This window comes from Sciurus vulgaris (genome assembly GCF_902686455.1).
Source record: "Sciurus vulgaris genome assembly, chromosome: 1".
In the NCBI taxonomy this organism is placed as follows: domain Eukaryota; kingdom Metazoa; phylum Chordata; class Mammalia; order Rodentia; family Sciuridae; genus Sciurus; species Sciurus vulgaris.
The window spans coordinates 108,452,816-108,478,862 of NC_136461.1; the positions used below are offsets into that span (position 1 = coordinate 108,452,816).

General features: G+C 39.4%; 1 protein-coding gene across 1 annotated transcript; it reads right to left on the reverse strand.

The window, feature by feature from the left end:
• Positions 1-833: 833 nt before the first annotated feature.
• On the reverse strand, positions 834-14,723 carry REG4 (regenerating family member 4; the record flags this gene model as incomplete). Its single annotated transcript, XM_079132553.1, has 5 exons — positions 834-901; positions 4,776-4,881; positions 7,772-7,909; positions 9,171-9,268; positions 14,657-14,723. The coding sequence occupies 5 exons, from the start codon at positions 14,721-14,723 to the stop codon at positions 834-836; spliced, it is 477 nt and encodes a 158-aa protein (XP_078988679.1).
• Between the last annotated feature and the right edge of the window lie 11,324 nt (positions 14,724-26,047).

Below are 26,047 nucleotides of genomic sequence, written 5' to 3' on the forward strand. Positions count from 1 at the left end.
GTATTTCCTCATGATTGAAGTAACCACACAATAATCTCAAACCTCAAAGCAAAGAAAATTGAGAAAGGCCATGCAGGTGGCTCCTAGGCCCCTGGTCAGCCCTGCTGCACTAGCTGTGACTGTTTTCCCCATTCCCAGGTCCCCATTCCCCATAATCCAATGACTCCCACTCACTCATCCCTGCTCTGAGGTTGGCAGGCACGGCACCGCCTTCTCTCCTCTATTCAAGCCAGGGCTGCTGCTGAGCAGGTGGGAGTTAGAAACTCAGGAGAAAGATGAAGAAACACTTTGGAGTACTTCTGAATCTAATATTACCTTTCCACTCACTGGATTGGAACACAGCAGCCTCCTATGTATATAACTATTTATTAAAAGAACTTATAGTCCAGCTCAGTCTAGTAGGGACTCTAGTGATGAATGTTTCCATGGTTAAAGGAAGAATAAACAAGTGGCTGGTGGGGTGGGTGTGGGCAACAGAGAAGCTGAAGTGTATAGAAGCTTATTCTTGTGTTTCTGCTCTCTGTCTTTGAATCTTTACTGAGCCGTTTCCTTAGTTGGGGATGCACACCCCTAGCCTGCTTGAGACAACCAGTGAGAGGGGAGGAAGAAAAAAAAGTACTATAGAAAGGAATTATGAGGTGAACATTTAGTGTAAGAAGCCATTATCATATCATTACTGGGACCTCTAGGCCTAATAAAATCAGTGCACTAGAGACCTTATCAGCCTTAGTTGCTGTGTTTACTGTCTAAGACAATGATCAGATTTAGACAGCAAGGCAGAGAAAGAAGAGCAAGCGGTCTGTGCAAGGCTTGGCAGAATCTTGATTCTTGCTCTATGGTCGGTATTTGCACAAGAAGTGTTGGCGCTTGCTGCATTCATTTTTGTTCCAAGTTAAAAAGTCTGCAAGAGAACAAACAGACATTTAAATACATCCAGTTCAGTACTGAGTTTACCAGAGCTATCTTGTTGTTTTGCTTGGACAAAGGTTCAGTGATGGCTATATTATGCATCAACCTGATCAGGTGATGAGATTCAGATGTTTATGAGCTGCAAGTTGTCTAGTAGTCTAGATGCTGTGGTGAAGGTATTTTGAGTTATGATTGACATTTAAACCAGTAGACTTTGAGTAAAGCAGGTTACCCTCCATAATGTGGGTGAGCCTCATCTAATAAGTTGAAGGCTTTAAGAGGAAAGACTGAAGTCCACTAAAGCAGAAGGAATTCTGCCTCTGGATTGTCATTAGACTTAAAGATGCGGTGTTGACTTCTGCAGGAATTTCAAGCCTGCCAGCCTGCTCTGCATGCTTCAGACTGACGAGTCCCCACAATTGCATATGCCACTTCCTCAAATCTCTCTCTATTTATAATCCTATTATTTACATTTCTCTGAAGATTCCTTAATATTGCAATTGCAAACAGAAAGAAAAAACATTTAAAGGTCACGTGCCATTGCAAAAGCTCCATTTCTTCCTGCTTTGGAGGAACGCAAGGCTTGACATGAATCTACAGAAAATATCTTGTGTTTGACACAGAGTGCAGTGACGCTCTGGGGGTGCTCCTTCTTAAAGTCCACCGTTGAAAGTTCATAGTTGAGCTCTAAAAAGCTCTTGCTCAAAGTCCAGAGAACTGGAAGCTGCTGAAGCCAGTCTCATCCCGCCATTTATAAAGATGAATTAAGCCAGGAGCAGACGACCTTTTGAAGGACTGAGGTGCTTTTGAGGAGAGGCTCAAATATTTCCCTCCCCACAAAATCAAGTTCCTCAGAGTCACTTGTCATCCCAGGGTGAACTGCTACAGAGTGATGAGTCTCTCCCCAAGTAGGTGTCTGCTTGGGCTTTGGCCCGCAGACCTGACCCGTTGCCAGTGTGTGTTTTATGGGTGCGTGAGAGCTAGGAGAGAGGAATGAGCGCGCACTCTCCCATTCCCAGTTCTCAGGAGGCACAGAGGCTGCACTGCCCTTGTCCACATCCATGGTGCTCAGATTTAGAGACACAGAGTGCAAATGCAATGGGGAGGGCAGACTTGCTGGGCATTTTCACAGTTTAGAGCAAAGAGATGGTGCACAAGATCACTAGCACGGAAATCACCACAAGGGTGTCTGCTTGAATCTGGTTTGGAGCATAAGTGCTTTGGGTGTTGCTTGAGATGGAGGGTGTTCTTAGTGGGTCCTTTTGAGGTGACACCCATGGAACCCATAAATAAGTTTCAAGCAGTCAAGAACAGCCAGCTCACCCCATGCAGCACCTAGAAAGGTATCAGTTTTCTCTCTCCTCGTCCCTTCCCCATCATGGGTGGGGAAATGCAGAGAAGGGGGAGTAGACCAATCTCCTCCCCTTTGGGGCACAGGAGTCATGAGCCCAGCCTGCACTGCAGTGGAAGCACATGATATGGTTGGCACTGGTGTTTCCTTCAGGCATCTGAGGCACAGAAAAATAAGAAATCTTCCTGGGGTCAACACAGCCCAGTCAAGGGGAACAACTGGAATTCTACCTGGACACTGAGAATGCAGAACCCCTACTCTTGACCACAAACTAGCTTGAACATGAAATTTCTTTATAAACTGCAAAGTGAAGTTACCATTATTAAATATCTCAAAGTGAACCAAAGATAAGTCAGGAAACACAACACTACCAGGGAGTCACAAAACAGTTACACTGTGGTATAAAGCAGAGAGTTCCAAAGGATGACCGAAGGACACACAGAATAAAATGTCCTTTTTTTTTTTCTTTTTTATAAATAGGAAAAAAAAAAAAAAAAAAGGAATGAGCCCCATCACTGAGAGAGAAGAATGTGTGTGTCACTGTACACTGGGGAATCATACACTTTGAATTTTAAGATTAAAAAATAGAAAGTGAACCTGGGGGCAAAAATCCATTCTACAGATAGAAAGTGACACCCATGGGGTTGAGGGCAATGTCCCTTCCAATTCTACTTTCCACCTGATTTTCTCTCAGCCTTGGTTCCTTGCTTGTACTTTCTGTGTGGAGCCTGTTCTCTGAGTCAAGCTGAGTTGAATAAACCCGGGAGAAGGAGGAGAAGCGCCAGAGGGGATGCTCTCGAGAACCTGAGGTTCTAGTCACCATCACTCCCACACAGGCAACTTCACAAAGGAACTTCATCATCTGATCATGGGCTGATAGGGAAAAGACTTTTTTTGTTTGAGAACTTTGACCAAGGGAAACCTCAGGAATCTGGGTCTGGGAGGGACTCTGGGAAGCATCTGGTCTACCACTTCCCCAAGGTCGGTCCATCTTCCAGCCCTGGAGAGTCTGATGTTGTAGATCTGAAGTGAATCCCTGGAATTCAGTTTAAAATACTCCTCAGTTGATCTTTTTGTGTCATTAAGTTCTCTTCAAACACTTTGCATATGTTTCAACTACAGTGAACACTACACTGTCCACCTTTTGCTTGGTTGACTCTAGCAATGGGTTTATCATGACTTCCTGTGTGAACCCTTGACGTGTTTGGATGGTGCCGAGAGCTCACCTTTCTCCTTCCTTTGGGTAGGCATCCACATTTTGGTAGCTTCTGCCAGTGGGTCTTGGCTGTGCTTCTTCAGCTGAGCTGACCTATGCCTTGAACGGCAGCAGCATGGACACTGCTGGTTTGTGAAAATCCCCTCTCCAGTTTTCTGTCTCTGAGGGTCTTCCTCAAGTCTGTCTCCTCATATCCACCCTCCCCACCTTTTCTGTTAGAAAGTTCCTCACTCTTGTTTGTTGTTTTTCTTATAAGCTTTATCCCTCAGTCATCAATAAATCAAAGCAACTGGTCCCTTTTCCACCTTAGACCCAGTTCCTGAGTCCTTGACCCAGGCCCTGCACCAGCCAAATTCTTGGCTAGGAGAGGGGTCTGGTGTCACTTATGGTCGTCTTTTAGACTCACAGGGATGTTCTCAAATACACATACCCTTTCACAACTTTAAAACTCTGTGTTCTTATTTTGCCGCTGAAATCTCCCATTCATTTACTGGCTGTGGTTCTCAATCCCCAGTGAATCGGACCTCAGAGGGGAAATTTGGCAATATCTGGAAATATTTTTTGGCTGTCACATCCTGGGAAGCAGGGTGATGCTTCTGGAATCTATTGAATAGCGAGACCACGGATGCTGCTAAACCTCCTGGATTGTACAAGATAGCCCCCCACAACAAAGAATTCCCATTCCATAATCATTGGTCATTAGTACCAAGACTGGAAAACATAATTTAGTAGCATAAAGAGCAAAGAATGAAAGCAAGCAAGGCAAGGAGAAAGCCCAAGTGAGTGAGGGCATGCAGCCTGCAACTGAGGTTCAGCCACTGCACAGGACTCAGGGAAAGAAGCAGGAAGGAAGAACTCAGGCCAAGACTGGGTTTCTAGGGCTCATCAGGAACCCTAATTTTAAAGGCATCAGGAGGGATTCATCTGTTTCACTGTATACACTTACTCCCTGTGGCCTGGGTTTACCAAAGTGGGACATGTGTCCCTTCCAGGGTATACAATATGATTTTAAAATAAATATATTTAAGAGAAGAAGTGAGCAGATTTAAAGAAAATACAGAGTAAATTGTTGAACAGGTTTGTATACTGGTATGGCAAAGACCGTTAAGTGGTCACAGACGACTGAAGTTTGGTAAACATTAGCTATGGCAATGCCATTGTCCTGAAGAAGGAGAGAACTGCTTCTCTTTCTATAGGGGGAAAGTGGGGAAGGAGGGTGACAATATCCATCTTTGCTCTCAAATGGTCAAAGGAAGGAGCCATGATTGGGGAAGAGGTACAGGATGCAGGAGGACTTACTGTCATTATAGCCTATCTCTGTGCAGTGCCTGTTCCCACCCGAGGACCTGCCACTCCAGGATCTGTACAGGTACGAGGTCCCATCAATCCACTGCCACTGCTGCTTCTGCAATGACAGGAGACAGAAGAAATAAACACATCAGCCAGTCCACCTGCCCAAGCCTGAGTCCCCTTGGGTGTCTTTAAAATAGTTTTCACTGTAAAAACTGGAAAGTGCAGAAATGTGCAAAGAAAAATGAGAAAAGTTACTACATTAAACACTGCAAGGAGAAAATTACTGCTATATCAGCAAATTTACTTCTGACATGAATGTCTTCATGGATCATTACATTTTTATGTTTTGTTATAAAGAAATAATATTTGTATATTCTTACAGGGTACTATGTGATCACCCAGTATATACATATACAATATGTAATGATCAGTCAGGGTAAAAGCACTTTCATCTCTTCAAATAGTCATCATTTCTATGTGTTCAGAATATTCAATCTTCTAGTTATTTTGAAATGTATCAGAGATTGCTGTAGACAACAGCTACCCTATTGTACTATGGAAAGCCAGAACAAATTCCTCCAAACTAACTGTATTTTGGTGCCCCATTTCCAATCCTTTCCCTCCACTGAGGGTAGGAAGACTTGTTTTCTCCTGTCTCTGGTGACCACTATTCCATTCCATTCAACAGTTTTCACATATGAGTGAGAAGATGTGACATTTTCTGTATCTGTTTTATTTCACTTACTCTAACAATCTCCAGTTCCATCCACGTTGCTGCACACAACAGGATTTAATTTTCTTATGGATGAATAAAATTCCATTGTGTATAGAGCCATATTTTCCTTGTCCATTGACCCCTTGGTTGATTCCATAACTCAATTATTATGAATAGTGCTGCAATAAACTTGAGAGTACAGGTATCTCCTTGACATAATGATTCATTTTCCTTTGGCTAAATACTCAGTAGTGAGATTTCTGGCTCATATCATAATTCAATTTTTAATTTTTTAAGGAACCCTCATACTGTTTTCCATAATGGTCCTGCTAATTTATATTCCCATCAATAGCATGCCAGGGTTCCCTCTTCCCTACATCTCACCGCCTGTGTTATTTGTTCTATTTGATAATAGGGTGAGGCAGCAGGTGGTTTTGATTTGCATTTCCCTGATGATTAGTGATGTTGAACATTTTCTAGCACTCATTTACCATTTGTATATCTTGTTTTGAGAAATATCTATTCAGATCTTTAGCCCATTTTTTAATTGAATAAATTTTGTTGTTGTTTTTTTAGTTCCTCATATATTCTGGATATCGATCCCTTGTCAGATGAATAGTTTGCACATATTCTGCAGACTGTCCCTTCACTCTGTTGATGGTTTTCTTTGCTATATGGAAGCTTCTTAGTTTGATGATTTTACTATTAAGGATTTTACATTTTTATCTATTAACAATTGCTGTTAAATAGAACTTTGCTCTTCAGAGATTGTCCATTTTTGCCTTTGCTTTTTAGGTCCCATCAAAAAAAAGTTTTGCCTATATCAATGTTTTAAAGTATTTCCCCAATGTTATAATCTTTAAAATATATATTCAAATTTGTAACTTGCTTTCTAAATATTTTTAATGAAAAAAATATACTATAATTTTCCTTTAATTTCTTCTATTGATAGGTATGTTGTTTCTAAATTACAATTATTATAAAGAATACTGCTATGAACACTTTATGAACAGTTCACAAAACTGTTTCATATTTCAAATTATTTCCTTATGATAGAATCTCAGAAGTAGAATTTATGGACCAAAGGGTATGGATATTTTGAGATTATTGATGTGAATTGCCAAGGTATGTTCCAAAATAGTTCAGTTGTAGAAATTACATGCTCACAAACTGGGCATAGGAACAATTTCTCTATATACTTAAAAATATTATTCATTAAGAAAAAGCAAAAGTTAGACAATCTGACAAGGCAAACTATATTTTCTTACTTTACACTTTTTGACTACCAGAGACATTACTCAATTTTTAAAGTGTTTGTTACTTATTTTTCTCAGTCATGAATATAAAACATTAAACTACAAAAATGTTATAGAAATAGATGTAAATATTTATCCTATCTCTGAAAAGCCAAGTTATGTTTAATAGCAATTGTGAATAGATGAAAATGTAAAATTATGGTAATCAAATAAACATCATTAAAAGATGAGTAACTGTATAAAATGTTTGTAGCAACAGTGACCAAAGGTTACCCATTTTCTCATAATATTCAAGAAGAGAAAAAGCATGAAGATATTTATGGGTACATTCTAAAGGATAAATATGCATTCATGGCAGATGTGATGTGAATGTCTGATATCTCTGGCAGCATGACCAAGAAACAAAGTTTTGGGTTTTCTCCTGTGTCCCTATGAGTTTAGAACCAAACCAAAACTCCACAAAGAATCTATAAAACGCAACCTTATGGAGACCTCACATGGCATTCCTTACAATGAAGTATTGATGAAAGATACAGCCAGAGTCCAGTGAAAAGAACTCAAGGATAATGAAAAGAAGTAACAGTATCTGAGAGAAAGGTTAGCAGAAAATGTTCAACTTTCATTCAAGATTTAATGGAGATGTAGTTAATCTGAGTTTCATGACAAGTCTCCTTACACATGCTCATGTGCGCGCGCACACACACACACACAAACACACACACATATATACACTTACATCAACCTATTATTTTTTTTGGAAGGGTCTAGAAAGCTGGTAATTTCACTTTCTAAGATTCAGGATGACCTTAATTAGATAGAAGTTCTGTAAAATGGTGCTACTTAAATTATATCCTCCACTGTGGGTCAGATCTGGGTTCCTGACCCTGATGTCTTGCCTTTTGTCAGTTAGAAGCAGCTGACAGAAAGATCCACTGCCTGTGCCCCTATTAGTAGGCCAGGAGGCCATTTCCTGGAAAGGGGCTATCTTCCTGGCTTTTACAAAAGACATTTGTGGGCCATGTTTGAGTTACCTTCTGTGGGTCATGCAGGCCAATCCATATGGGCTGGTTTCTTTGATAGCCACTTATGTATTCTGCTATGACGTTGGCTTCCTTTAGAGTCAGGATAGATGCCAAGTGGGCTCCATTTCCATATGACTGACACTCAAGCTGCACACAAGGAGAGGTCCCATTAATGATGCCTTGACATTTCAAAGCACAGCCCTCTCCTTGGAATCCTAGTGTGCCAAGCAGAAGGGACTCATGCAGCCCCCTCTTTCTCCTCCAGCAACCAAGACCTAAATCCCACAGGAGATTCCTGTCACCATGGGAGAAGACAACGTCACAGAGTCAGGCATGTGAGGAAGAGGCAGCACAAGGCAAAGGCAAGAGATTTGGGGTCAGAGGAAGTGCCCTGGGTCCTGGTCTTGCTACTTGTTAGTGTTTGTGACCTTGACAAGTCACTTCACCTCTCTGAGGTTCAGTTTCCTCAAAATTACAGTTTGGGAAGTGCCTTTGCCTAACGCTCTCTCTCCCCACCTTCTTCCTTCCATTGCACACATTCTCTCTCTCTCTCTCTCTCTTTCTCTCTCTCTCTCTCTCGTTATTCATGACTCGGCTCAGGAAAGCAATGTGTTAGGGCAGACCTCCCTGGGTTTTCCCTATTACTTATTTTTGGTATGATCTTAGAAAAGTCATCTATGCTTATGCCGTGTTGGCATTTTCTGTTCAAATGTCACAATCCTTACTCATCCTGTACTTTTTAAAGCCAGAGATTATTTTTGAGTCCTCAGTAGTATCCCGTGGTAGGTGCTCCATCATTTTTTTTTTTCCTTTGAGTTATGTACAGGAGTTCTGAGACTACCTGGAGCCCAGATCATGCCACACCACACCCCCAGTCTTCCCCAGTCAGTTGCTTCAATTAACCACAATTCAGAAAGACAACAGTGAGCCTCCACTTACTTGAACTGGCTATTTGAGTATGCCTTAGACAAAGTCTCAATGAAATAATATCAGTACATTTTGGGGTTGTGTAGAGCAATGAGACCTCCCATTTGTTGGAATTGCCTCTGTTCCATGCCTTTCTACACATTACTCTCTTTCTGGCAAATCTCTCTCAGGAATTCAACCATTTTTTTCCTGGAAATTCCTGGTCTTTATATTCTCCTTTGTTCTATGTTGGGGGCAAGGGCTATTTTCTCTTCATTCGTATGTTTTTGTAATCCACCCAGGGCCTGGGCATATCGTATCTGCTTTATCAGTGCTTACAATATGGAATGAGTTGAACACAGCAACCCTCTTCTCTCCATTTCACCATCCAGGTGGCTTCTCCTCAAAGTGCCAAGGAAGGTCTCTTCATTCTGAATCAAATGAGATCTGGGGCTCTGGATGACCCCTTTCTTGAAAGAAGTCAAATAATCAAATCCCTTACCTCAGCATCAGACCAGTTCCTCAGCTTCCGGAAGTACCCGTAGCAATTGGACCTGTAGTAAAACCATCCGGTAGCACAGCTGGGTCTCAGGATGATATCTGTGCAGAAACAAAAACAATTACAAGTCATGAAAGCAAAAAACAGTCAAGGCCAGACATGATACAGCTTATAGATTCAGAACCCTTTGAATAAAAACATGGAAGAGTCCTTTATTCAGAAGGACTTTGCTGCATCATAAAAAATATACATTGTTAATCTTTCTCCCATGTTCCTCCAAGGGCCTTATACCAGGGTAGCTGAGCAGTGGGAAAAAGAAAATAATCAGAGCTTTCGGGGACTGTTGGACACTGGTTCTGAACTAACCCTAATTCTAGGAGGCCCAAAACAATACTGTGGCCTAGCAGTCACAGTGGGGCTTTTGCAGGTCAGGTGTTCAATGCAGGTCTGTCTTACAGTGGGTCCCCTAACCCCAAAGTGGTTACTTCCTCAGATCTAAAAAGCGTAACTGAGTAAACACACTCAGCATCTGGCAGAATAACACATTGGTAGTTGAGACCAAACAACTATGATTCAAGGCAGCACAGGACTGGAGGAGGGGTATAAACTGGTGGTTTTAGGCATCAATAGGATTAAATAATCCTTGTGGTGGGGATACATGGGACAGGTTCAAGGCAACTTAGCTAGAAGTAGAGCACAGGTGGGATGTGCTTCTGTAGCAAGGGGAGGGGGCATGTTGGGGAAAGGGGACACATTGGGCAGAGGACCAGCAGACGGATGTGCAAGGCATGCAAATAAATAGCAGGACCTTAATTTTGCTTTAAGAACAGAAGATCTGTCAGGCAACTATGGTAGACAAGGACTGGAGAGGCCTAGAGGCCAAAGAAGCCATGATTCAGGGCAGCTCACATTCTTGCAGCTCACCAACTGGTGAATGTGCCGCATCACTTCATCTGAAAGTTTATAAAGGAGATATGTTGGGAAGTGCAGAGGGGCTAGATGACAAAGGGAATGTCAAGCCAGCAGCCTGGGCTTTGTGGCAATGTGGCTACACTCGGACACCCTGGATGGGTACAAGGGTCTTTCCTCTCACAGTGGATGTCCACTGACCAGTTATAGTAACAGTCCTCTCTTCCCAGGCAGTTGACACCTTGTCATCCGTTTGCCTTACTCTTCTGATCTATTTCATCTCCAGGTGCTCCCCACTGCTTTCGCATAAGCTCCCTGAACATTAGCATTTAAGAATTTTCTCAGTCTAGTATCCAACCACATCTTCCTGTGCTGCAGTCCCAGCTCTGGCTTGGAACAACATGCTCATTATAGCTACAGAGGCTTCTCATGTGCTATTGTATCTGTGAATGATGGGTAATGACTGACCCAGCTAAGAAGGAAAAGTTCTGAGAGGTACCCACATTACACTGCCACCAAGCAGCAAAGATATTCATTTATTTAAATGCCTTGCCATCAATTACCTGTAGAAAATTGAATGAAATTTTATGTTAAGAAAAGAAAGGCTTTATGCCATTGCTGCTCCTACTGCTGTCACTATCACCAAATTCTATTTAGAAATTATTTACTTGGTGCCAGGCACTACGCAAAGGGGCTTATCCATATTATATTTTTATCAGAATAATTTAGGGGGATAAGGAAACAGGCTGAGGTGGTCACCTGCCCAAGGTCAGACAGTAAGATGGAAAAGCTGCTTTTCAGATTCTGTTCTAGGTCTTAAAATTCCATGTGCCTGCCACTAACCCTCCCAACCTTTAATTTCATAAATGTGAAATATTTAGAAATTAGGAATTTAGCAACAGAAATAATCAGCATGTTGGGATGCTTCACTTATGATATCAGCAAGAAAGAAAGCAAAGAAGATCCTTGACTCTTGAAGTCAAAGCTGATCTGCTTAAGAAGGAGACCATCGATTATCATCTGTAAAGGGACAGCTGATGGACCAGGGTCCAATTTCTGAAAGGGGCAGCCTGGAGATACATTCAGAAGCAAAGGTTCTGACTTAATATTGGTGAGAATATTCTGAAAGAAGGGGCAAGAGGAGCTCAATTCTTCCACCCGAAGTCTGAGGACAGAGCCCTGACCTCACACCCAATATTCCTAGTGCAGTTCACTCTGAATTCTCTCGTGAATCTTGAAATGCCTCTGCTTGTCACTCTGTAGCCAAATGGGTCAGGACAGATTCTCCACCACTGTGGCCTTTCCTTCCTGACTCTGGGTAGTGACAGCAGAGATCCTAGGGTCTCACACAAAGGATCCAGGGTGGGTGGAGAGTCAGGGCAAAGGAGACCTAATGCCATGCTTCAGACCAGACAATCAGTAATCTCTTTTCCCCTCATTCCTTTCTCTGTGTCTGTGTTTCTTTGAGGGCTTTTCTCCACCTTTGACCATCTCTCTACTTTCACCATTCTGTCTCTGTACATCTCCAGGTCTTTCTATGTGTTGGTTTCTCTTTATCTTTCCACTCCATGTCTCTCTGCCTCTCTCTTTCTCTTTTGTCTCTGTGCTTTGTATGTCTTTCTTTATCTGCAATTCTGTGTTTGCCTTCTGTTCTTTCTTTCTCCACCTTCCTCTCCCCTCCCCTGGGCACTGCACTAGTGCAGCTCTGGCCATGTGCCCCCTAATGGAGAAACTTCAGCTCTTAGAAATGCAATCAATGCTGCTCTGCTGAGGCACGGCTGTGCCTTCTACTGCTCCACACATTCATGGAGCCTTTACTCAATGACAATTACTCAGACAATTTATGTCTATTCTAATCATCCCCACAATAACCCTATGAATCAGGTACTTTAATATACCCATGTTCCAGATGAGAAAAACAAAGACAAAAAGAAACGGTCATGTCCGAGGATCCCATAGCAAAAAAGTGAGAGACAAGATTTTGCCCCAGACAGTCTGACTCCAAGTAGAAACTTTTGTCAACTTAGTCACTATTTTCAAGCTATTTGTTTTAAAACAACCATATTTGTTCCAATTGCCTTAACTACCAGACTCTTCCTGAGAGATAGGGATGGCTATCCTCATTGTACAGATGAGGAGACCTACTCAGGAAGATAAGTGACCCTCTGAGGTCACCAGAGTGTGGTGGAACCTGGGGGAGGGCTCAATGTGTTTTCAGCATACCTAGACCCCAGACCCCAACTCTTGCGGTGCTAGAGTTCCTCATTATATGCATGCAGTGACAAGAAGTCTCAGCTTCTGATATCTGATCTATATTTCTCTGACTGTCTTTCTACACCACTTACCAGAGGAGCAAGCTCAGGAACATTGTTTAACCTCCCCTTGTCTTGTTTTCTTGTCTGCGGAGTGGGGTTAACAACATATCCCTAATTCATAGAGTTGCTGGGAGGATTAATTAGGTTAATGCATGTACAGTGATTAGCACAGAGCCCATTATATTATAATTTTTCTGTAAATAGTAACTGTTAGAATTATTGCTATTAAAATCATCATCATTTTTACTGTAGTTGGTGTAATATTTTTGAAAATATTAACCAGATGAAGCTGTTTTATTGTCTATGAATCATGCTGCTCTATGTCTCTCTAACCATTGCATTGGTCCTATGCATTGCTCCAAGGTGAAGGACAGTCACAGACCAGAACAAAGACATTGCAGAAGCGATAAGAGTTATAATCATACCATAGGTCCTGTGGAGAGAGAAAATTCCTTTCTAAGTTCTCCATACTTCCTTTAAGTGCAAGATCAGACTTTTCCTATAAGCCACAGCACACAGAATATGTAGTTTCTCTATGTAACATATATACAATATATGCTCCTGGAGAGGGAAACTAGAAAGGTTGGCAAAATCCAGGGGTGGAGTTGGAGCTTGTTATTATTCCCCAGGATATAGCAGAGGCAAATATCAAGACCCAGCCTGAGATCAACCTAGCACCAGAGGAGCAAGAAATTACCAGCCACGTAGAAATGGCCATGGAAGGCAGTTGTTCAGGGAAGTTGGGCAGTTCTGCCTACTCTTGCACAGTTCAGAAAAGGTGAGTGATGTCCATCAATGGATGAATGGACAAAGAAAATGTATCTATACACAATGGAGTTTTATTCAACCATAAGGAAAAACAAAATTATGCCATTTACAAGAAAAAGGATGGAACTTGAGAACATTATGTTAAGAGAAATAAGCCAAACTTGCAAAGTCAAGGGTTGTATGCTTTCTCTCACATGTGGAAGCCATAGAGGAAAAGGGAAAGGAAAGGTTGCTGGGTGGGAGGAGGGTGGATCTCATGAAAATTAAAGGGATATCAGTGGAGTAGAGGAAAAGGATCAGGAGGAGGAAAGAGGGGAGGAAAAGGGAAAATAATAAAGAATGATATTGGCCAAATTATATTGATATATCATATGCACATACAAATAATGAATTCCACCATTATGTATAACTACAATGCACCAATAAGAAATACAGGAAAAGAGAAATGGTGACTGAGACCCAAGAATCTGAGTACCCATAAATGGTTGAAAGAATTAGTAGCTGGAAATAGCTGTGGGGTTGAGGACAGAGAAGCACCTAGTATGACATGTAAAGAGTAGAAGATAACAAGGATCACAGATTTCAACTGTAGGGGCCAACATGGTGCTCAAGAATGCTGCTTTCTTTTTCATTCTCCAAGGGCTAGTGGGAACAATGCTAAGTTACAGACAGCAATGCTAAGCTAAGGATCCCTAGAAGGCTGTCTTCTCAACAGAAGTGATGCTCAAGTCAGGATTCTTCATTCTTTCACATACAACTCCCAGAAGGTCACATGGGACTTCGGGCCAGAAGCCAGTCAGAGCAAAACATGGTCTTGCTATTTGACCTTGGGCAAGTCTCCACCCTTCTCCAGGCCTCATTTTTTTCTCATAAATAGAACAAAATATTTATATCACATAAACCCACATTTTATGGAAATGGAAGATTTCAGATATTCCATAATATTTATTCTTATCACACTTGGATCTCCCCCTACTTTCTCCATTGGTAGATTCTACAGCATTGCTTCCCACTTTGTTGACATGGTACTTTGTACTTGACACTTGGCCTGTAAGTGTGGAAGAGACATCTCTCCAATTAGGTTGCATATCCTTTGCAAACTGGAGTTTCTGCTATGCTCGAATAGGGAAACAGTGCGTAAATATTATGAAGTTCTGATTATAGCTATCATTTATTGACAGTCTGTTAAGAGTACAGTGTTTTCAAACAATTTCTGTATCCTTCCCAATAAACTTTCAAATTTTATTTTATTTGAGTCTAGCTTACAACCTCTAGGGTGGTCTTTGGTTTGATTCTAGAGCTTTGAACTTTTTACCACATTGTTGTTCATTTGAACCTTTAATAAGTATTTCCTGCAGTACTCAAATGGCTTTTTTTTTTTTTTTTTTTTTTTTTTTTTTTTGGAGGGTGGGAGCAGGACAGGGAAAGTCCATGGCTGTTTCATGAGCACTGTGGGATCAACTGTGTCCTCAGTTCTGGCTCAATGGCCCTACTCACCACCTAGGACTTCAGGACTGACCACACAGCTCAGCAGCAGGAGCAGTCGTGTGCTTTTGGATGCCATCTTCCTCTTCCCCTGGGGACAGTACTTTGTATACTTCAACTCCAAGAATCTCGGAGTCCTCGTTAGTTTTTTCTTTGCAACTCCTAGTTTCTCCTAGATCTGCAATTGGGACACATTTTTACCAATTAAAAGGACCCAGGAATTTAGACACCAAATCTTATAAGGAAGAAAATATTTTTCTGGTGAAATCCAGATTTTGCAATGAAAGAATATCAAGTTAATGTAGAGATCAAGAAAATTTAATTTATAGGATTTTGTTCTTACCTGCAAGGTATTCTGGACCAGTGCCTGAGACCTAGCTACTGCAGGCTGAACAGTTTAATAGTCTAAATGGAGGAGGCGATTTATAAAATACAAAGCCAGTCCTTGTTATTTTCAGAATAACCAGCAGAGGGCAGCACAGGCAAGTTTTCTCAACTAGATGGTGGTTTTCTAAAGTCAAGAAAATCGAATCAAGTGGTTCCAACAATAATTTTTTTAAGGTTAGAATTCAAAGTGAACATATGGCCCAACATTCAGATTTTAAAGGTAAGAAAATGTGAGGTCTATAGCTATGAAGTCATTTGCTCATTTTTACTAGTTACAGCTAGATATGACTTCAATTCAGCACTTTTTCCTTTATATTTGGTTGACATCACTTTTTTTTTTTAAAGAAAATAGCTTTGTTATCTTCCCCATTATAAAAAAAAGAGTTATTAAAACATAAATGCGAAACCAGAAAATAAAAATAAAATATCATCACTTCAAATTATTCAGTGAATAGCCCACAGATATCTTCCTATTTATCTCTCTGTACAATTTTATATAAAATGGATCATATTGTTTTATGACCTGGTTTTGTTTCTCAGAAATAGATTGATTGTGGTGGCTTTCTTGTACTCACATTTCCTTATGCATTTCGATTCTGTTTAGTATAAACTCACCCATGCGGGGTTGCAACTTAACAGAGTTTGCACATTTTTGCTTTGAAACTCTTTACTAAGATTCCTTCAAAAAGTTTAATCATGCATTCCACTAGTAGTGTTCAGGGATGTTGGTTTCTCCAACTCCTTCACCAAATTTTGTCTCCCTCCTTTTTTTGCTAATTTAGGTATATTAAAGAAATATCAGTATTTTGTCACTATATTAAAGTTACTAATGAAGTTCATGTCTTTTTATATAATGATTAGCTTTTTGTATTTCTTTTGTGTATTTTAAATTGACATTTTTCACATTTTTCTATTTCATTTTATTTTTTGATCATGATTTGTGAGACCTTTTTGTATATATTTTACGTTAATAGTATTTCCCAGTTTATATTTTTCTTCTGTTCATATTTTTTAACCATTCTGAAATTTTCAAAAAATTACATTGTCTTATGTACAGTTTTCCTTATAATTTTTGGAATTTTTATCAGAAAATCTGACCATCACTGTTGCATAAGGTTAAAATAATCATCTTTATTCCCTTCTATTTTCATCTGTCTAGGTTTTAGTTTAATGTAATTCTGAAATTGGGTCTTGATTTTCTTTGCCAAATAATTATTTAAATGAATAAGCCGCTCAATTTTTATTTGACCATAACTTAGGGTCAAACATCAGGACACATGGTCTAACTCTCAAAGAATAGAAGACTTGGAAGAGTGGAATAACAGATCTGAACTGGAGACTTTCCTGGAAAATCTAATCTGGGGTCCATATGAACACTGACGCAGTATTAACAGGAGGGAACAAAAGGTGAAAAGTGTGGAACTGTTGTATACCCTCCATTTTTATTAATTACATGAATTCACACATTTCCTCCCATAAGTAACAGAGTATCATCAGTGTCCTAAAACCCTTTAAAATGCAAATTGTTAGAATTTATCTGTCAAGTTGTCTGGGGGAAGAAGGGTGCAGTTTTGTTTTGTTTTATCAATCTAAATGAATTTTTGATGTCCAGTGGATACCTATGCCATAGTATTTAAGTCCCACAATTAGGCTGCATTGGTGGTATCATTAACTTATTTTACAGGTGAGGAAAGTGGTGTTCATCAAGATTAAGTAATGTTTCCAAAGTTTCACAGCTGCTAGATGGCAGAGCTGTGCTTTAAGTCAACACTGAGGGACACCAAAATAGATGCTCCTCATGAGAGAAGAAAGAAAATAAGCAATTCAAATCAGGCAACACAGCAACAAAAATCATCACCAACATCATTAGAGCTCTGATTTGTAATTTCTGGCAGAGGAAAATAGAGGTCCAAAGAAAGCCCTCTGATCCCGCTTCCATGAGGATTACCTGGTTGGACCCGAGGCTCTGAGAACCCTGCCTTCTTCAGCGTCTCCAGTGGTCCCAGGCAAAGTTTCTGGAACTCTTATATCTTCTTGCTTCAGGATTTAATAACCTTTATTTTCATCATACAGCAATAAGGTTATTTGCCAACAATAAGGCTTATCTACAATAAAGAGAGAGAGAGAGAGAGAGAGAGAGAAGAAAATTAACCATGTAACCATGCAAGTGATGGCTTAAGAATGAATGCAAGTTGTGCTTTGAACAGCCAGGAAAAGAACCTCTCCCAGTAAACAAACAGAATCTTTCCTTTATACCCCATGTTATAAAAACCAACACTATCTCTATAACCTGATAATAGCCCATCTTCCTCTCCCCTTACTTCACTTTGTTTTTTTGTCTCTGTTTATATATATATATATATATATATACACATATATATATATAATATATATTTTTTTTTTTGTTGCAGATTGCCTTTATCTCCCCTTCCTTTCTAGAAAGATGCCCCACTTCAACTCCAAATAATCATGTTTCTATCCTTGCAGACAGGTTTTGCCATCAGGGATGGACCTATGTGTCGTGACCTATGTGGTTTGCCTTACAGAATTTCCTCTCTGAAGCCCAACCTCCTCTCCCCCAGCATTCATTGCCTCCTCAGATTTCTATTATTTGAGTTCTTCTTGTAGAACAAGACACTTAAAATTTGTTCTTATGCAAGGCAATGATGTAAAAATACCTTTTGTTGATATAATATTTTACAGTAGTTTCTCTAAGATCATCAGATGAGGGCCTAATAAAATCCCTATGATCAAGGTAGGACAAAGAGAGAGAAAGAGAGAGAGAGAAGAAAATTAACCATGTAACCATGCAAGTGATGGCTTAAGAATGGATGCAAGTTGTGCTTTGAACAGCCAGGAAAAGAACCATATCACACACTCAAGAAACCCAAGGCTAAGAAAGATTAGGAAAACTGCACAGGTTCTCAAGGCTGGCCAGTAGTGGAACTAGAACCTGGAATCTGACTCAAGATCCTGCCCTGTTTGCAGAAGCAGAATCTTGTTGAAAAAATAAAACTATTTAAGAAAGGGCAACAAGATTTCCTTTCCAGTGTAGATGGCAAAGTACTAAACAATGTTGTAGTTGTCATAAATCATTTGCCTTGAAGTACAGACTTTAGTCTGTGAAAGATCAGCGTGCCTGGAAACCTTAAATCTGGAAAGAACCATGGTAATTATCAAATCTTGCTCTACTGGAAAAGAGCTGCGCCCCAGAGAATTGGCATGAGCTCATCAGTGCACAGCTGGTTGTAGGTAAAGTTGACATCAGAAACCAGGTTTCCATGCTTCTAGCTCAGTGTTGTGTTTTAAAATGCTGCTGAGCCTTTTTTAATGTATTTTTCCAACCTGTGTATGAAGTCGTGATAGGACGTAAGAAGGCTCAGCTTTCATGGTTTTCAAAGGATGTTTTAACTTCTCCTCTGATGATGCTCTGGGGTCTGGTTTCCCGTGGAGCTTGGTCCTCTTTCACTGTATAGTACTGAGCATGCTATGGAAAGTCTCTGAGCCTTGGTTTCCACATCTGTATGTGGAAAGATGGTGTTACCAGATGACTTTTATCGTATGCACTACCTGTTTAACAAACCTCATCCTGTTAGGCACCTGTATGGGAATCACGTTGCTTCACAGCACAACAAACAACAAAGAGAGTAACTCCAAGCCTTATAATTTCCAAAGCCCTGGTCCAGATGTAACACAGAAAAGTTTTTACAAGTCAGGAATGGTGGCGTGTACCTGTCATCCCAGCAGAAGGATGGCAGACGGATCACAAGTTCAAGGCCAGCATGGGCAACTTAACCAGGTCATATTTCAAAATTAAAAAAAGAAAAAAAATTAAAAGCTCTGGGGATGTTGCTCAGTGGTGAGGTGCCTCTGGGTTCAATCCTCAGAGCCCAGACAAACAAAAAACAAAACCAAAACTAAGCTTTTACGAAATAAAATTAGGTAGATCCCTTTGCACTTCACCTCCAACCCTTGCTCTGCTATTCCATGCCACTGTATAAAGATTTCATACAGTGAGCAAAAGAGGAGAGAGTAGTAGAACAGGTAAGAAAATTAGCCATTTCTAGAACTTAAGGGGCTAATCCTCCCATGTTAGCTCCAAATCAGGGCATTCATAGAACATACCTGAAACTTTTTTTCCCCCTGCTTAGAACCTTGATAATTGCTGAGACTGGCCTCGAACTTGCAATACTCCTGTCTCAGCCTTCCCAGTTGCTGGATTACAAGCATGTGCCTTCACATCTGGCCACACCTTAAACTTTGGGACAAGACTATGATGGACCAGATAAATATCTGAATCAAAAAGTTCCACCCAATGCGGAGTAAAATAGTTTTTTTTTTTTTTTAAGTGAAATCTCATGAAGACACACTATTCATGAAATTTAGAAAGCAAGAACCCTAAAAACCACAAATTAGCAACCATTAACTATAAGGTACAAAGGATCAGAATGACACCATAATGGAGAAATAAAATGGAAGCCAGGGCGGCTTGAGAAAGCTATCTTGAAAATGTGAACAGAAGCAGTTTGGAATTCTATGCCTAGCCAATAAATCACTAAGGGTAAGTATGGGATAAAGACATGTTAAATCCTAAGAACTTTAAAGGTTGTTATTCATTTTCTTGTTTATTAAATCACTGCTTAAGTATGTCCTTTAGCAAGACCATAGAATGATCCTAGAAGAATGAGAGTCAATAAAGAAATAAGTGTTGACTGGAATGAATAATTACAATGATGCTTAGAATAAGATTAGTAGTCTCTTTATTTTTAATATGAACATGAACTAAAATACCAGACAATAACAATTGAGATTAGAGAGAATTTGAAATGAAGTTAAAATGTTCTAAGATCAGATTCTGATTAAATTTAGACTTTATTAGAAAACATTGACTCTATGTGTTATTGGGGTACTCTTCATATGCAAGCTTGATGTTGTTATGGTTATGATGAAAAATTGCAGCTGAGCCCCACCTTCACCCAGACTTTTAGCACAGCAGGAAACCCGGACACATCCCAGCCCCTCCTGCCACTCTTGCCTCCATACTCTTAAGTTTCTGTTCCCTCAGCACCACATGTCAGTATTTCCACACAGGTCCATCTTCTGTGCTCTTTTTCATGTTATTCCCTTTTTTGCAATGCCTTTCTGCTCTTTCTTTCTTCGGTCGTGTTTATTCATCTCTTAATTAATTCAATAAATAGCGAATGTGATTGCGATGATCTGGGCGTGAGTGTGTAGATACCATGAAGAAGGGAACAAGAAGTAAGAAGAGTTCCAAATCACTGACCCTATTCCTGTTATGTGAGAGCGTTCAACAGTGACAGCTTGCTCTGGTTGACAATTTTTTGGATATTTTTCCTTATTCCGTTCTCTGACAGTGGAAATGCCTCCCCTGATTCTCATGTGCCCCATTCTTCCATTTAAAGTCTCTGCCTGTCTTAAAATATCTAAGCCACTCCCAATGAGGAAGCATACCTCCTTCAAATCTTTAAGCTTGTGCTCAGCAAGTTTAGTGACTAAACCGACCCAAAACTCAGGAGAGAGAGCTACTTCCAAACCTGTCCCTTCCCTTTCAAGGTGTTTCCTGCCACACGTTCTAGAGGACAAGTCAGCTCACCTCGATGTTTTTATTTTTCCCCCTTCGTTTAACATTTTTTTGGAGAAGACATTCACCTATTTCTCATGGAGAGATGTTTTCTTTCCTCTCTTGGAAGGAGTCATACCCTAAATGATGTAGTGACTACACTTGGCTTCTAAAAGACCCTTCCAAATGGGAACATATACATCAATATATCTCTGTTGTAAGGATGGTACATTCCTAAAAATAGGTGGATGATTAAAAATGCTTCCATGGGGTTGGAGGTATATAGGTCAATGGTAGAGCACTTGCATAGCATGTGCAAGGTCCTGGGTTCCACTCCCAGAACCTCTCCTTACGTGACCACAAATACTTAATGAACTCTCACCAATTCGTGACATACTGGTGTGACGATCCAAAGGAATCTTCTATGCTCATGCTCCAATCTGTGGTATCTATGAGGCAGTTACCAACCATGCATGCTCATCAAGTATTTTAAATGTGACTCATAATGATGAGAAATTGAATTTTAAACTTTATTTAATTTTAATAATGAAATTTATTGTTAAACACCTATGTGTAACTTAGGGCTACCATATTGGACAAAGGAGACCAACAAGACGGAAACAGATGTCTTGGGCAGACAAGTTGATATGTGTGCCAAAAGAGAAATTGTTCCTGTTTGCAGGGAAGTTTAGGGACAGAGAGACACTTGTACAGGTAAGTCCTAAAAACTTGAAGAAATTGTAGGGAGTATGGGAGAAAGCTGTGGAACTTTGAGTCAAATTTAATTATATCTCCAAGCATTAAGGTCTTAGCTGACATGTAAGGTACACTTTGGTGAGAAAGTTTTGTCACTGTGTGTGATGTTATAGGCTGAGTTCTGAGTTCTTTTGTCAAGTCTGCACCATGTTTTTCTGGCTTCACTTTCCTTAGTTGAAGCCTGGATCACAGTTACCTTGGCTTTCTTCTCAAATGATTGATAAACTCCATTTTTGAGTCAAATAGTGAGTGAAGCCTTTCATTGTTTCTTCATTTGAATTCAGGGATAATTATTTCTAGCTTTGGTATGACAGAAACTCATGTAGCATCTATTTTAGGTAATGAACAGTTTCTATTTCATTCTTGTTTCTGATCCAAAGTGTTTTCAAAGTATATTATTATTATTATTATTTTACATATAAATATTAGATTATGATGAAAGAAGAGCCTCATCAGTGGCAGTGCTGTGGAAAGCATTGTGTGGAATAGTAAATGTGATAAAGAGATCAAAGAATAAATTTTAGAGAATATTTTCCAAATGAAGTCTTTTAGAAGGATTTATGGAAGGTTTGAAGTGGCTATATGATCAGGAAGTGAGTCTTAATTTTTTTCTCAATTCTGAATCCTAAGAAAACAATAGGAACCACTCATTATTTCAAAAAACTATCGAGAGCTCTTTACTATCCCCCAAGGGTACAAATTTTTATGGCCTTGGACTTCACCTTTCATATTTGATACAGATGTTGACCATGAGCAGCGATGCAAGCATGCCCTACAACATTCCCTGATAGTGAAGCAAATACTACCAGCAGGAGAGAGGAAATGAGTCACTGTGGAGGTGTTCATTAACTTTTACAACCAGCCTGAAGAAACTCTTGCCTTGAGGATAACAGGTTTCATTGAGCCCACTCATCTCCAGAATGGGAGACAGGTGGCAGCAAGCCCCCTTCCCCTCCATTCAGTGAACAATCAATTATCTAAATTCATGGAAACCTTTCCTGCTGGAAATTATCAGTTGATTCACTCAAGAGGCCAGCAGAAAGTCCACCACCAAAATAAATAGAAAAATTTTTCATACCTCTAGATTTTCGACTCAAGCCTTAATCTCTCCCAGAATGCTGCCCTAAACCAGCCCCTTGCTCTGTAATTACATTTCCCAGAGTTTATGGAAAGCGTTGTTTATGAGCTTTTTGCCTTCAACAAAGTGTCATTTCTCAAGAGCAGGGATGTGATTTTTCCATCTTTATCTGTATGTCTTACACCTAGGTGATGTTCAAAATGTATTTGCTGGAGAAAAGTCAGTCTTTAAACAAATGGTGCTGAGAAAACTGGGTATCCGTCTGTAGAAAAATAAAACTAGATCTCTAGCTCTCATCCTGCACAAGTCCAAATCTAAATGGATAAAAGACCAAGATTTAGACCAGAAGCATTGCTTCTACTAGAAGAAAATGTAGAGTCAATCATCCAGCATATAGGTACAGGCAACAACTTCCTCAACAGGGCTCCTAAAGATTGAGAAACAATATCAAGAATAATGCATGTAATCTCTCATTTTTCTGATTATACATATTGTAGAATTATATCAGTCATGCAGTCATATATGTACATGAGGTAATAATGTCTGTTTCACTCCATTTATGTATGATCTATCAAAATATATAAATGCATTCTACTGTCATATAAACTAATTAGAACAAAAAAAATTATAAAAAAAAAGAATGAACGGATGGCATCAAATTAAAAAGTTACTGCACAGTGAAAAAAACAAGAGCATGAAGAGAGAACTTACATAACTTAATGCCAAACATATAACCTAATAAATAAATGGGTAAATGAACTAAACAGACACTTCTCAAAAGAAACACAATGGCCAACAAGTATATGACAAATAATCATATGAAATACAAATGGCCAAAAAGCATATATCTTTAGCAATAAGAGAAATGCAAATCAAAACTATACTGAGATTTCATCTCATTTCAGTTAGAATGGCGGCCATCAAGAATAATAAATGTTGAACAGGTTGTAGGGGAAAAGGAGGAACACTTCCATACTGGTGATGGGATTTTAGATTTAGCACAACCCTATTGAAATCAGTACAGAGGTTCCTCAAAGACTGAGTGGAATCACCATGTGACCCAGCTATACCACTCCTTGGTATTTATAAGAAATAATCAAAGTCATCATAATATAACAATAAGTGCATTCCCATGTGCATAGAAGCACAATTCACAGTTGCCAAATTATGGAATCAGTCTAGGTATCTGTCAGTGGGTAATGTGGTATGTATATACAATGGAGTTATACAGCCATAAAGAATGAAGTTATGTTATTTGCAGGAAAATGGTAGAACTTGAGAACGTTATGTTAAGCGAAATAAGCCAAACTCAGAAAGTCAAGGGTTACATGTTTTCTCTCTTATGTGAAAGCTAGAGAGGAAAAGAAAAAGAAAAGTTGTGGATACTCTCATGGAAATAGAAGGGAGACCCATAGAATAGAGGAAGGGGACCAAGGGAAGGGAGGTAAGGAAGTAAAGGGGAAATATTGGGGATTGAAACTGATCAATTATATTTTCTGTTGTGTACATGTGCAAATCCCACTATTATGTTAAATCATAATGAACCAATGAAATTAAAAATAAATAAAGTATTATTGTTATGACCTGGAAAAAAATGTATTTGTTGGACAGTGTCATATACAATCTCAACATACTGAAATTCCCAGGAGTGTCTGGAAACATAGAAGACCCACAAAACACATTAGTTTTCAGATTCTATTTTCATCAAAAGCTTTTTACTGACGAGATTGGGCTTTTTATCTTAATATTGTATATATACTTTACATATACATATGTAGAGGTGTGAAACATTGTTATAGTAGCAGGAACCATAATTTATTTTCTGAGAAATTGTCTTGATAAGGAAAATACCTTGATAAGAAATTGAAGTGGAAAGACCCTAAGAACACTGATCAGGAGAATACAAGGCAGTAAAGCATCCATCTTTTAAGCATTAGAATTGATATAGGAAGAGGGAATCAGAAAAGAGGTGAGTAGAGGGAGAATGCGGGGGAGCAGGAAATGCATGGAGTGGCCAAAGGACATGTAAGCATGTTTGTTGTCTAATATTAAACTAATTTTTTGTTTTCACTATTTCATAATTTTTAAAATTTATTATTTATTTACTTATTTATTTTTAGTACTGTGGACAGAACCGAGGGATTTTCTATCACTGAACTATATCCTCAGTCCATTCCAAATAGCATATTTTGAGATAGGATCTCACTAAGTTGCTGAGGCTGGTCTCAAACTTGGGATCCTCCTCTCTCAGCCTTCTCAGTCACTGGGATTACATGCGTGCACCACTACATCTGGATATTTGGTAAACCTCTTTACATTTCCTTTAGAGCTCCACAAATTCCATCATATTCATAGAGGCCTTCTGAGAGTGGGGGTTTTGATTTGCTTTTTTATTTCATATTAAGATTTTATGGCATAAGATTGATTAGAAATTTAAGTCATACATGTAGATTTTATTTCATTTTTGTAAAAAAAAGTATAAAATTTTTCTTATGTGGGTGGTACAAATAATTGACCCAGGTGTGCTTTACCACTGAGCTACATCCCTAGCCCTTTTTACTTTTTTATTTTGAAAGAGGGTCTCCCTAAGCTGCTGAGACTGGACTGGAAATTGTGTTCCTCCTGCCTCAGATTCCCAAGTCACTAGGATTCAGACTTGCACTACTACACCAAGCTAGATTTTTATGTGAGTATTAATCTATGTGCTTAGAACACCATGCACCATGTGATCATTCCCTGGAGATTTAAATGGAATAGAAAAGGGAAGAACTTTCGCTTTTTATGTAGTTCTGTGTTCTTGAAAAGGGTCACCAGCATGTTTTATTTTTGTTAGTAGCCAAAACAGCAAATAAATATATTTACCCCATCAGGCTGCTGGGAAAACCAATTAGTATAATTGAAGTGAAAGTCATTTATATTGCATAGTGCCCAATATACTCAGGACTGCTATATATGCACATAAGGAATTACTTATAATGTTGGGCAAAACACCCCATGACTTTGGCTTTTCACTTATCCTTAAAATGAGGGAATTGTACTAGATGGTTTCTCTAGCTCCTGCTAAGCTCACAATCTTTGGGGTTTGGCTCTGTCCCCTGAATTTTAGTCATCTGGCTCTTAAAATTTTACCCTTCTGCCTCGTGGGCTTCTGTAGCACGTCCTTAGGAGCTCAGCTGTTCCACCCGCCTTGGCTTTGTGAATAATCAGAGATTGTTTATCCTGGGTTCATGGAGGGCTGTTCTCCAGCACTGAATGTACAGGATGCCTTTCCTGTGTGCTGACCTCACTGGGGTGCCATAAGGCTGGATTAGATGTCTGCAAACATCTTTAATGACTAGGATTATCTGATAACTTGTCAATACCTATCCTTTCTTGGAGAAAGCTATTTAACCAGATGTCATAGCATGTGATTTAGTTACTTCCTTTCTCATTTTTCTTTTCATTTTATTTTGGATTCTGATAGTTTTAAATTTTCTCCCTCTTGTCTCTTGGGTCTTGCCACATTACCTCCTCAAAATAACTAGCTGAAAATGTGAAATCACATAATATATACTCTTTCACATCTGAATTATTTCACTCAACATAATGTATTTGTGATCCA